Genomic DNA, 12,947 nt, shown 5'->3' on the forward strand with positions numbered 1-12,947 from the left:
CTTACGAGAGCTCCGACTGTACTTACTTTTTCAACGGTAATTTAACACAACAGTCGAGATATCCTGCGTTTGGTGCATTTCATACACGAGCGGCAGAGAACGAGTCGGCCAGCACTCGCTCATGAAGCACATGAGCGCCAAACGATCGGCGCGGGCATATTTTTACACGCACTTCAACATGGCCGCCACTTACGGTCATCGACTGGTAACTAGTAACCGGTGAGCCTACTTCGCGAATTCGAACTCCGGTTAGCCTACTATGTACTTCGGTTAGCCTACTATTCACTTCGGTTAGCCTACTATTCACTTCGGTTAGCCTACTAATCACTTCGGTTAGCCTACTATTCACTTCGGTTAGCCTACTATTTACTTCGGTTGGCCTACTATTCACTTCGGTTAGCCTACTATGTACTTCGGTTAGCCCAGTATTCACTTCGGTTAGCCTACTATTCACTTCGGTTAGCCTACTATTCACTTCGGTTAGCCTACTATTCACTTGGGTTAGCCTACTATTCACTTCGGTTAGCCTACCATGTACTTCGGTTAGCCCAGTATTCACTTCGGTTAGCCTACTATTCACTTCGGTTAGCCTACTATTCACTTCGGTTAGCCTACTATTCACTTGGGTTAGCCTACTATTCACTTGGGTTAGCCTACTATTCACTTCGGTTAGCCTACTATTCACTTCGGTTAGCCTACTATTCACTTGGGTAAGCCTACTATTCACTTCGGTTAGCCTACTATGTACTTCGGTTAGCCTACTATTCACTTCGGTTAGCCTACTATTCACTTGGGTTAGCCTACTATTCACTTGGGTTAGCCTACTATTCACTTCGGTTAGCCTACTATTCACTTGGGTAAGCCTACTATTCACTTCGGTTAGCCTACTATGTACTTCGGTTAGCCTACTATGTACTTCGGTTAACCTACTATTCACTTAGGTTAGCCTACTATGCACTTTGGTTAACCTGTTTACGGTTAGCTCTCTATATTTGTAAGGGTGGCGGTGGCTTAGGTTATCACACTCCCTCTCCATCGAACGATCCGAGTTCGTCTTCACCACGGGGCACATAATGTTGAACATTTTCCTTTTTCGTCTTTGATAAAATTCAAAAAATAAAACTTAAATGCCTCGAAAGTGGGGGTAAAAAAAATTGCTCGGCTCGCGGGATAGGAATGATGAAAAAAACTCCACTTCTGTATTTCTCGTAACATATTTTATTGATTTATTTCCTATTTGTCATAAAAGTGTGATAAAAATATCCAATATACGAGGTTGATATACATCTTGTCCTCCCTCTAAATTTACAAGAAACATCAAGTACATGCATGTTTGTCAGATAGCTTCCCTTCTCCACCTATGACGGGAGGTTTAACGTATTGTCGTTAAACGTCTCAGTACAGATGGATCGAGTACAAGAAAATGTCCCGATACAAAAAGTAAGACTCCTCACAGAAATGCAACAAAAGCTTAACTGTAAAAGTAATTTTTCTTACTCATTGATATGCACTTTTTTTACAATTTATTTTTTTTTTTTTTTTTTTTTTTTTTTTTTTTTGTTGTTTGGGCCGTCGCGCAATACTCCTCACCCACCATCAGGTGGGGAGAAGTGTTGCGTGACGACACTCATATTGGCTGCAAAGGAGACTACTCTGATACCGTCTTTTGGTGATTTCCTTTAATCTCAACAGTTGTCTGCGCTATTGTAAAGCCTGGCAATTTCCATAACTGTTTCCTCGTCTTGAAGGAGAAGCCACGAGCCAAGCGGCCCACACTGCCGGAGCTTATCCCGGTTTCCGTAGCATTAAGCGGCTAGGAATATTTCTATTCCCCCCTGAATGGGATGCTAGTCCATTGCAGGGTTCCCCCCCAGCATTATGTCGCCGGTACCCATTTATACACCTGGGTGGAGAGAGGCACTATGAGAGTTAAGTGTCTTGCCCAAGAACACAACACAAGTGACCCCGGCCGGGGCTCGAACTCGGACCGCTCGATCCGGAGTCCGGCGCACTAACCATTTACCGCCTCCCATGTTTCCTCGTCTTGCCATAGTTTAATGCCGAGCGGAAACACGGAATGTTTCTGCCATGTAGCAGAAGCAAATATGCGCGCGCTGTGAGTTTTCGTGGAAACATGTTTCCTCGTTTTGCCAGGCCTTAAGGATAAATTACGTTACTCTACTTTGGGATTACAGAGTTAAGGGTGAAAAGTCCATTCCGGTAGATAATTTATACGCTTTGCATGCACTTTTTTTAAACAGATAACTACATGTTCACGTTTGTTAACTGAAACTCGAAACGTTTTCCACGGAGGAAATCGTTTAAAATGAGAGCGGTGTGTATATTTAAAAAAGCTTACAAAATGCACTAAAATACCTGAGTGATTCTTCGTATATTTGACATTCAAAACTGTTTACAAAGAACATTAAAAATCCTCTAATACTTCCTTATATAATTGCTATTTAAACTGTACAAAACGTCCTTTACATTGTCCGCCATTTTACATACAACATCTGTTTACACAGCATATGGCATAAGTCCAAAACGAAGTAGTACCAGGGAAGATCCGCCTGTGTCGTCTATTTGTTTGCTGATTGCTATTGTCCGCTCAGGTGGGCTCTTTTGCTCACAGTGGATCTTTTGCATGTCTGGCAGCATATTTGACTCCATCTTTTTGAAGAGCACCAGTTAAGGCGTATCGCAGCTTTGCAATAGTTTGATCTATCGCCTCTACACTGATTTTGAACTAAAAGGAAAAAGAGAAACAAAAACAGGGATTGAATTTAACATGGCCTACATCGTACACACCGTTTGCTTTACATGTGTGCCTTATTTGAAGACTTTGGGATCAGTCACGCGAGTACGGAACTGGGGCGAGTACCGCGCCCGTAGAGGCGCGGTACGGCTCCTGAGACACCTACCTCTACCAAAATATGCATTTCGTGATTACATCCCCATTGCTACATTATCCCGACCCAAGAAAATCCTCCCAGATTGTAAAATTTCTCGCCAGCTCCCAGAATAAATCGTTTTGAATAGCTAAACATTACGTTGGAAAAGTGACCAAAATTAACTAATGAAAATTAACAGATCGTGGACAATGGTACGAGTGGGGTCTTCAACTTGAACGTACCCATCGTGCATGCGTTACTATCCTCCATTCTAAGGACGAATTCTCGACATTTCTCGAATACTCAACATTTTTTGTCATAATTTGAATAGATAGGGAAGGAGTCTGCTTTTGGTGAGGGTGAGGGTGGGGTATTGTGGGGGGTGGGGGTGTGGGGGGGGGGGGGGGAAATTTTTATTAAATAAAAGATCAAGCTCAGAAGTATCAGTAAAACCCCGCGTATAAGAACCTGGATTTTAAGAACCTAATAGGCTAAAATTTTCATTTTAAGCCCCCTCCACATAAGAACCTATTAAGGCAAAAAATTTAAGTTAGGTTCTTATCAGTGGAGTTGCTGTAAAAGTTTCTCCTCATATGCATTGCTCATTATAGAGCGTCACAGAGAACTCCAAAAAAAAGGCAATACCGTAGTTTGATTGTTTGGTTTTTAGTAAGGAACTGGCTATGAATGTACTGATTTATCCCAAGATTTTCTTGGAATCAACTTTGAAATGGCATTCAGAGAACTAACCATGAGTTTGTTTGTTATGTTTTGTTGCAAGGACATACCTGCACTGTACTGCATTTAGATATGATGGTTTAAATGATTTATATTGTATTACGAGATGATATTTATAACATATTTAAATGAAATTCATATGAAAATATAAGAATCTATTTAAGAACCTTGGTAGCCTAAATTTTCTTTAAGTACCATTTATATAAGAACCTGTTTTGGCTAAATTAAAAAACCCAAGTTCTCAGTATACGCGGGGTTTTAATGTATTACAGCACACTGGATGCCAGATTTGTTTTCGAGTACGAAGTTGATAAAAAATTATATACGCTTATGCTACAAACCCACGTGTTTCGTCTTGCTTTGGAGGACATCCACCATTGGTAACTTTAATATCGTCCACGGCTACATCACTGGAAAATCCTCTGCCACGAATAGCCTCGATTATAATCTGCAAACAGCATAACAACAAAAGCGGTGTATGAAATTTAGGGGCTATATTACAGACGACATAACAACAAAGGCGGTGTATGAAATTTAGGGGCTATTTTACAGACGACCCATCTTAAAAAAATTGGCCATTTTTTTAAAAAGTTTGTCTTTCGTAATAAGCTTTCACCGTTCTCGTTATTTTTATTATCTGTCTTAATTGAACATCCTTGTTTATTTTTCAATTGGTTTATTACTACTTTGTTGATTTGTTAAGTTGGTCTTCCTTTGTTGGTCAGACTACTCATAAATTTTAAGAAGTTTCGAATACATGTTTCGAAAGGACCAACTGTGTCATCGTCATTTTCAATATTAAAGTGAATTTTAGACTTTCTCAAAGTTCTTCGACGCGCGGTTTAGATATGTCGCGACTTCGTCGCTCGCGGTCGTCGCTTCGCGACGCTTTTCGGCTCGCTTCGCTCGCCAATAGAGGGCGACTTGGTGCAAGTGTAAGTGAATTTGAATATTTAGGTTAATATACAAGTTTTAGTGACCTCTTTATTGACCAATGATTTCCCGATATTAACCAATACTTGATTTCCGTAATGCCGTCAGACAGCTTTTATGTTTCATCGACTGTTTCATCACTTCTAAAAGTGACAAATAAAGGCAACTCATATCTGCCCGTATCCCCCACCTCGGAGAAAGGAACTGAACTAAAACTAACCTAAAAAGGTTTCAGCTTCGAAATCCCTTCCCCTCCCCCCGACAAGGTCAAAAGAGCTCGATTTTACCTGATATGGCAAGTAAGAGGAAATAGTAAGTTTTTCGTTATGCCACTCGTTAAGTTGATTTCTTGACTTATGCCATAGCCGCCGCTCTCTTCTGGAGTCTGGATTCTTGTAGATAACACGGAGCCAGCCCATGTTTGCACCGTACATGTGATACCAAAAGTCAATACAGATTTTTTTGGCCCGAACCATTGGACTTATTAACCTTGCGCGGTCATTTCGTTTTTGGGGATCTGATGCTTCTATGTATGCATAATAACCTGACAAGAAAAAGAATACGAGAAATAAATAAATCAGTAACACTTTAATCTTAACTTGAAGTCTCAAAATTATGTCTTTAAGATTTTTGGGGGAGAGTTGGAAATGTTAAGTATTTTTTTGGGAGAGGGGGAATAAACAGTCTTAAAAAACACGAAAATAATATGGGCGAAAATTTGCCATCCCTCTCCTCTCCCCCCCCCCCCCCCAACTTCGCATTCCCCAGTCACTTCTATACTTTATAACCACCTGGTAAAGATAGTTTAATGAAGATAAAAAAAATAAAAAAATAAATAAAGGACCCTTGTCAGTCTCTGCCATTTCCGATGGCATCGAAATTATGAAAATTGTATGGTTGTAAGTTGTGTTACTGGAAGTCTGTATAAATTACCTTTAACTCTTTCACAGTGATCTCTTTCGTTTAGACACGGTCCGCGTAAAATATAATACCGAAACTCTCGTTTGTAAACCAAAGCAAATGCGTGGCTGGCTATGATCCTTAAACCAAACAAAATTGAAAGGCAAAGTGTGTAACTGTCAGGTGACCCACCTTTTGAAGTCCCAAGGGTGTGGTCGTTGGAAGGGCCTGTGTTCCTGCTTGGAGTACTTCCGTTCCACAGTTTCCAGTCAAACTGATCCAGGGTGGAGCCATGCACGTTTTTCCACTCACAGAACCCGTCTTCAAACGAGCATGACATGTTTGTGAAAACTACAGGAAACGGGTCACATTTTAGAGTTGAATATTCGTCTAAATGTCTAACGCAATGTGTTATTGATGGTCAGTACTAATTTATAAACAAATTCTTTATAAATCACGGGGATTTCGCAGTTTTTTTGGTCTAAACTGTTCTGAAAAAAGTGCTAGGCAGCTTTACCCATGAAAAACATTGTCTTTGAACATTTTAAGGAAGATATAACCTTTATTTGGGGATAGAAATCAAACTTCGGCATCAAATATCTTTTTTTTTTTGGTTGAAGGCACGCGGAAACAACCTGGAAACGTTTTTAAATTGCAATCCATTTCCACTGATTCGAGCCATCGGCTGCCAAACGCGCTTTTAAATAGTTTCAGTGTTCTAAAAATAGCAACCGTTAATAAAAATGGACCATTATTTTATGTTTCCTACGACACCAATATAAATTTGGGCTGTTCAAAAATCTGTTAAAATCCGTGATATAGTCCCTTTAAGGTGAGTATTGCAATAGAAAAATTACCTCAGTTAACCATAATACCACGTAGACGGTACTTCCGAAAGTAACGACCGAGCCTCCAAAAGAAGCGATAAAATTTATCAGCTGTTGGGAAATCTCGAACATAATGACTCTCCTAAAGTAGCGAAGCACCGAAAGAATAGAAATAAACGATGCGGCAAGCTGTACCGATCTGATCTGTCGTTTGCTTTGTAGATTAAGCTGTATTATTTTTCTCTTTGTATAAAACATTAAAACTGATTCTTTCCGCGTTGTTTTATAAAAAGCATTTTAATTATTTTACGATAGATCGGTTTACCATATGCTGCACGTGTTATATAGCTACCCGATGGTTGCAACCCTCCTAACGTAGAGACAGGAAAAGGCTAACAAATACCAAAGTAACGAGGCCGTTACTTTCGAAGCATTTAGGTAATACGATTTCCTCAGCAAAATTTGGTATTACATTACAAATAGTGCAGTTACGTGACACACCATAAAGCGGACTTGCGTGACCCCAGAGTGAGAACCATGACGCCGTTAGAACAATCTATGTTACGCGGCAATCATCTTTTTAATTAAGAATGCTACACTGGAAAAACACAAAGATGAACTCACCATCCCCTTCACAAGGCTCTTTCCTACAAACTTTCCTAGTTGCTGCTTTCGTGTCACGCGGACAATTCAGCGACAAGGCACCAAGTATATCCAGGCACTCAACTGAGCGGGACTGGATACTACTTCCACAAGTTTTAGAACACTACAGCACAAACAGAAAGTTACACATGAGTCTAGGGCTTTACAAATTGTGGTTTAATTGTTTTTTAATTTTTTTTAAAAAAAAAAAAAAAAAAAAAAAAAGAAAAAAAAAAAAAAAAAAAAAAAAAAAAAAAAAAAAAAATCGTCATAGCGATTATCAGAAAAGGTTTCTTTCTTTTCATTGTAATTTCTAACATTTGCAATAGCAACAACAAATTATACTAAATAAAATTACCCACCTCTGACCAGTTACCCACAATCCACTTCGCCGGGCACGGCTCGTCATTACAAATCTGTTCGTCCCCAGGTTTCTTCGCGGTACAGTGCGAAGAGCTGACCTGGTGATCAGCCAGTACGCCTCTGCATTCAACTGTGCGAGTTTGGTTTCCACCATTACAAGGCAGTGAACAGTCACTCCATTGAGAAACGCGCCATTCATACCTGAGTATAAGAGGAAAATTATCAATTATTCACCTGAAGTGGAGTTGAATAGTGGTGGATATTTACCAAGCCGCGAACCACTGAGGTGAATAATTGTTTTACAATATAACCACACGCTGAATAACTAGCGGACCAAAACATTAATTTCGTTAACAAAGTGAAACGGGAAGCCATTTTGTTTCTCATCGGCTTCTCGGAGGTTAATAGTACTTTGCTAATCACCTCAGATCAAGTTAACCAATCAGAGCGCGCGAGAAGCACTTTTCACTTGTGTCCCCCCCCCACTTTCTTGCGCGTTTTTTTTTTTTTTTTTTTTTTGCTTTTTTTTTTTTTTTGTGGTACATACTAAACAATGGATATATTAGAGATCCTGTTTCTTCAGTAAAAAGTAGGTAACCACCGAACACGCGAGACTTGGGGCCGAAATATTGTGGAAAAAACATCATATTCTAAGTTTATTGAGGGGTGTGCTGGCAAGGAAACTAAGGGAGACTTGCACCACCATTAACTTGTCAGTTTAACGCTAACCGGTTTCCTTAAGGTTAAGGTAAAGTCTGTGTCCGAGCCAAGTGGCCCATACAGCCGGAGCTTATCCCAGTTTCTTTAGCATTAAGCGACTAAGAAGTATTGCTACTTCCCCCTGGATGGGATGCTAGTCCATCGCACCATTATCTTGTCAATTAAACGCTAACCAGTTTCCTTAAGGGTTATGATTAAATGTTGCGCAAACACTAATAAATGAAGGACTTGTCATTACTCTGCCTATACGTACCTCTCACAAGCTGTCAAATTACAAGGCCTTGTCAAGGGTTCGGGTTTGTTGCTTGAAAAGCAGTTACTTTCCGCAACCTCAGTGCTGTCGTCGTGTTTGCGACATTTGTATAGGCGTGTTTGAATTCCTAAAGATAAGAAACAAAACGGCAACGACATTTTAGCCACCACTTACATTTTGTGAGCCGGGAGAGATTTGAAGTGGTTAGAAAAAAAATTCCTAAAAATCCTCGTTTATTGCTCGACGATGCCTTTCACTGTTACCAGAGCCATTGAAAAAGCGGCTTGCTGGTAACCAAACTAGCTCTGAGTGTAAAGTGGAACGCGGTTCTAAAAACTTTGTAGTATATCAAGGCAACATCTTCTAGTCCGCGACTTATGTTTTATTTTAGCTTGTCACATGTCTAGAAAGCAATTTGACCGTCTAAACGATTAACGACCATACACATGTAGCAGGCATTTTCAAGAAGTAAAATACCTTCCACTCAATGACTAATTAAAATGTGCAATTAACGTTCAATTTAATTGTTCGCGCAACGCATGAAACTTAATTTTTCACCTGGGCATGCATGCTAACGTATAACATGCACCGACCGAAGGTCTGGATGGGGGATGATGGAGTCCCAGTTGTCACAGAGTTAAATGGTCGGTGATTTTCCAGCTAACAGTAAACCTTTCGGTCTATTTTGTAAACTCTATCAGAAGATTTTGCAAATCTCAGATCTCAGCTAATAGTCAAAAATACCTCATTTCTTAGCTGGCAGTTAAAATTTTGATCAATTCTCAGCTAACAGTTAACCCTATCCAGACCCTCTTTCCCCTTACAACAACTAGAAAGGTTAATATTTAAATACGCTATTAGTTTATCATTCATGCACAAACCTTCTCCACATGTCCTGGAGCAGAGAGACCACGCGAAATGAGACCAATAATATTGACTGCCATTGCTATTTGGTTTGTAGAAAAGATAACGTAGATTTATAGGAGCTGGCTGGTCGCTGATCTTAACCTGCAAAAAAGACATTTGAGAGCGTTTGGATTGCTGTTTATTCATGAGAATTTCAGTAAGGAGATACAAATGAAACTAATGTTGAAAGGACGGCCTGAAAAACAGGTCAATCGTTTCTCAGGTTTGTTACCTGATTTTATTGTACATTTAGATGACTCTTCGGAAAAAGGTCACACCTGATACTTTTTTTAATTTCCTTCAAGGTAACTTTTTATTCACACAGAAAGGTTTTATACAACTATTTTTTTTAGCGATATGAGGCCGTTTTATATCAATGAACCTTGCTTATCAGAGTAATCACGTACAGAGCAACTGGAAAAAAAAACAAGGTCGAGAATCAATTTCCGGCCAAATAATTCTGTGGAAAGGGCGTTAAGCCCTCCAAATTAATTACTCCTTTTAGCAACTGTAAGAGGTATTTCTTTTTCTTCACCTGTGGTTAACGCGAAAACCAAAGTGTAAAGCAAACGTCTGCCACATACCCCAAAAGATTTGAAGAACCAAGGTGGTGTTTATTTTTATTTTTTAAGTTAACTGGAGATTAGTTTTCCCTACCTCTTCCCTCCTGTCCATTAAGGAGTGGGGGCTCTCACTGGGTCGAGGGAATTTGTCACGCAAAGGGCAATACTCTAGCTGGCTTTTTAAGATCCAATAGAATTTCTCTTGAAATATTTACATAACTTTATGCGACTTACCTTCACCACGATTCTATCTTTGATTGGGCCCAGTGCAGTTAGAGCCTCTTTGTGACCTTGCCGCCGATAGACGAACTTTGCACCAGCAAATCCATACACTGTCGACATGGACGTCTCTTCGGCACCATTAAAATATGGCTTCTCTGTTCCCATGCCATCTAAAACTGTTGATCAATAAATATATCATCATCATCATCATCATCATCATCATCATCATCATCATCATATCCTTTATTTGAACACGATCAGGTTTTAAGCACAATGCTTGTGAGGTCGTGTGCTAAACTAATATATTACTAATATTACTGCTATATTTAAAATTATTCCACAGGGTTTGATATAATGTATTGGGGGGTATTTTGATTTATTTTTTGAAAAAAAAAAAAAAAAAAAAAAAAAAACTAATGTATTACATTGGATCATGATTACTACAAACATAAACAATTATATAACAATAAACATTTAAAGTCGTGGGAATGTCTGGGGAGCGACTGAACTGACTGGGTATTAAAATTAAGCTCCTTGACATAATTATCCTTCTTCAAGTAACGATAGAAAGCCGGAAATTGGGAGCCCGTATAATATGAAGAACCAGCGATCCATAAGATGGCACCTTGTGTGAATGAACGAAGAAACGACATGTAATGCAAAGCTGCTACACTACGAGCATATCACAAACAACCAAAACGACATTACAAAGAAACGCATCACCACTCTGTACACAATTCGAAGCACTAACCGAGGAAGTTTGGAGATGAATCTTCTAACATGATATTGGTAGCTCCCACTGGACACTCGAGTAACGTCTGAAGATCTGAAATAACAGTCACATTATCAATAACTTCCTCGTCACAATTATTTTTTGATGAGAAGTTAAAGATCGTTACAACAAGGCAAGTCGAGGTAGTTTGTCCTTTACGACCCAAGCAGCAGAAATGTACAGACTACACAAACGTTTAAGATAGTCTAACGTATTCTACAAAGATAACAATATTAGAATAAACAATGTATTCTTCTCGGGTAGGGACATAAGAGACCAAAACCTCTCCCTCCCCCTCCCATCTTCAGTTCACCCCTCCTCCCTTATTTCTGAGTCTTGGTCCTCCACTTTGGCCTATTGCGAAAATCATAGCAGATCAACCTTAGCTAATGTGTGGCCGATTAGTTAAGATACCTTCATTGAATTAAACTGGTTTACGTTATGACTTGATTGTGAAGTTTTTACCTTCTTTCGGCAATGTAGTAATAGATCCTTTAGTCTGTGAACATATCTCGTTGTTGCCGTTACACACACCACAACTGTCCAGAGTTTTGTTAGATCCAATAACACCATCGCATCCCACTTGCTGTAGGGTGGAGATCAAAACAGATAAAGGTGTTAATCAAAACCTTCGCGAGCTTTTTTGTCACTGAAAATATTTACATGTAGACGAACTGCATGTGTCGCTGCAAGCACTTATGCAATATAAAACCAAGTGTACGTAAGACGATTGAAGTCTGTTATCAGAGTCATGAAATAAACTAGGATTCATATTACTTCTAACATAAGGGGAAAACACACTATTATAATAAAGTATTCATGCCGAAGTATTTTTTTTTTTGTATTTAAATAAATAGATTTAGAGTGTTTTTTTTGCTTTTTTTTTTTTTTGGTAGAAACTCAGAGCTCCAGACGCTTTAACCACTGAGCTACTGGAGAGTGTTGGTGAGCAAGAGTGAAATGTGGGTCTTGACTAGAACCGCATCACGCAGTCTCATAGTCATATCAGGACAGGCAGCTTATGCTGTATTTCTTCAGGAAGTATTTTTTAACACTTATACAAAGAGCTAGAGCATTATATTTAATATACCTGGCATTTTCCTTGAATACAGACATCAAACGAACTATAGTTGTCGTAACAGCGGGTCCCGTTTTCTATATCCATCTCTACGACATCCACACTGTTACCGTCCTTGGTTGCTTCACAGAAGTGTTGACAAGGATTAAGGCTTATTTCTAAACACAAAATTAGAATGAAGATTAAAATGAAGATTTCCTGCCAAACCGTTTTAGACAAAACTTACTTAAATTCCCACGCAAATCTGGTGTACAATAATGCTGACTTTTTCTGTGGGACCTGTTACAATCCGCCACATAACGTTTTCTGTCGCGGTATTAGTTACAAGTTGGGAGGTGGCACACTTTTATTGATGAATCATCACATGATAGAAAGGCCATCACATAAACACATTTACTTTTCAATTGCTCTGGACAAACTTAACTTGAATTTAAACACCAAATAACTCAGTGAAAGGAATATGAAAGTTACAATGTTCATTTCGTTGTGACATTTCTGCAGGAAAAAAGGCTTGAAGGATTCAAACACCAATAAGGTACTGAAAACTACTAAAATAAAATCACAATTCTATACCGCATTATTAGCTGAAGGGTTAAGATTGCTCTCTCTAAATCCCATCGTTTTACGGGCGTTTATTCTTTAATTCTCAGATGGTTCAGTCTTCATTTTTTGACTAATAACCGAGTCGCAATGAAGATATAAGCCCTTCGGAGACACTGGTTTGGCCAGTAAAACTTTTCTGGTACTAGCTATAGGCATATGACAGTGGCTTGTATAAAACATACTGTTGTTGATTGACGTTAATCCCATCATTCCCAGGCCACACGGGTTATTTTCAAGCGAGATGTCATCTAAAGCAAAATCACTGAGGTAGCCATCGCCTCTGACACCTTGGAAAATGAACTGGAAACAAAATGTAACAAACAAGGTAAGTTTTGTCAAGGATAATTTAACACTTCAGTTATCCAAGTTTGAAATCCTTAGCAGTTGTTTTGAAGACGAAAACGGTTTTATGCTTCAGACTGACCCCATGGGTGTCTGGCTGCCACCAGCTGTTTTGCACGGGTCAGTATTTCTGTGAGTGCTGCATCTACAAAGTCTACATTAACAGGTCCGTAACCAGACCTTTGGCGTAGACG

At 39.3% G+C, this 12,947-nt stretch overlaps 1 protein-coding gene across 1 annotated transcript in view; it reads right to left on the reverse strand.

The window, feature by feature from the left end:
- Positions 1–1,195: 1,195 nt before the first annotated feature.
- LOC144643925 (A disintegrin and metalloproteinase with thrombospondin motifs 6-like) overlaps positions 1,196–12,947 on the reverse strand; it is a 37,690-nt gene continuing 25,938 nt past the window's right edge. The window contains exons 24-36 of the mRNA XM_078503323.1: positions 12,594–12,711; positions 11,821–11,966; positions 11,196–11,316; positions 10,710–10,784; positions 9,971–10,134; positions 9,149–9,275; positions 8,268–8,394; positions 7,294–7,495; positions 6,914–7,055; positions 5,655–5,813; positions 4,850–5,106; positions 3,975–4,077; positions 1,196–2,746 (exon numbers count right to left, since the gene is read on the reverse strand). Coding sequence (XP_078359449.1) covers positions 2,598–2,746; positions 3,975–4,077; positions 4,850–5,106; positions 5,655–5,813; positions 6,914–7,055; positions 7,294–7,495; positions 8,268–8,394; positions 9,149–9,275; positions 9,971–10,134; positions 10,710–10,784; positions 11,196–11,316; positions 11,821–11,966; positions 12,594–12,711 — 1,890 coding nt within the window. The 3' untranslated portion in view covers positions 1,196–2,597. The remainder of the gene's footprint in view (positions 2,747–3,974; positions 4,078–4,849; positions 5,107–5,654; positions 5,814–6,913; positions 7,056–7,293; positions 7,496–8,267; positions 8,395–9,148; positions 9,276–9,970; positions 10,135–10,709; positions 10,785–11,195; positions 11,317–11,820; positions 11,967–12,593; positions 12,712–12,947) is intronic.

This window comes from Oculina patagonica, chromosome 2 (assembly GCF_052425735.1).
Source record: "Oculina patagonica isolate OP01 chromosome 2, crgOcupat, whole genome shotgun sequence".
Classification (NCBI taxonomy): Eukaryota; Metazoa; Cnidaria; class Anthozoa; order Scleractinia; family Oculinidae; genus Oculina; species Oculina patagonica.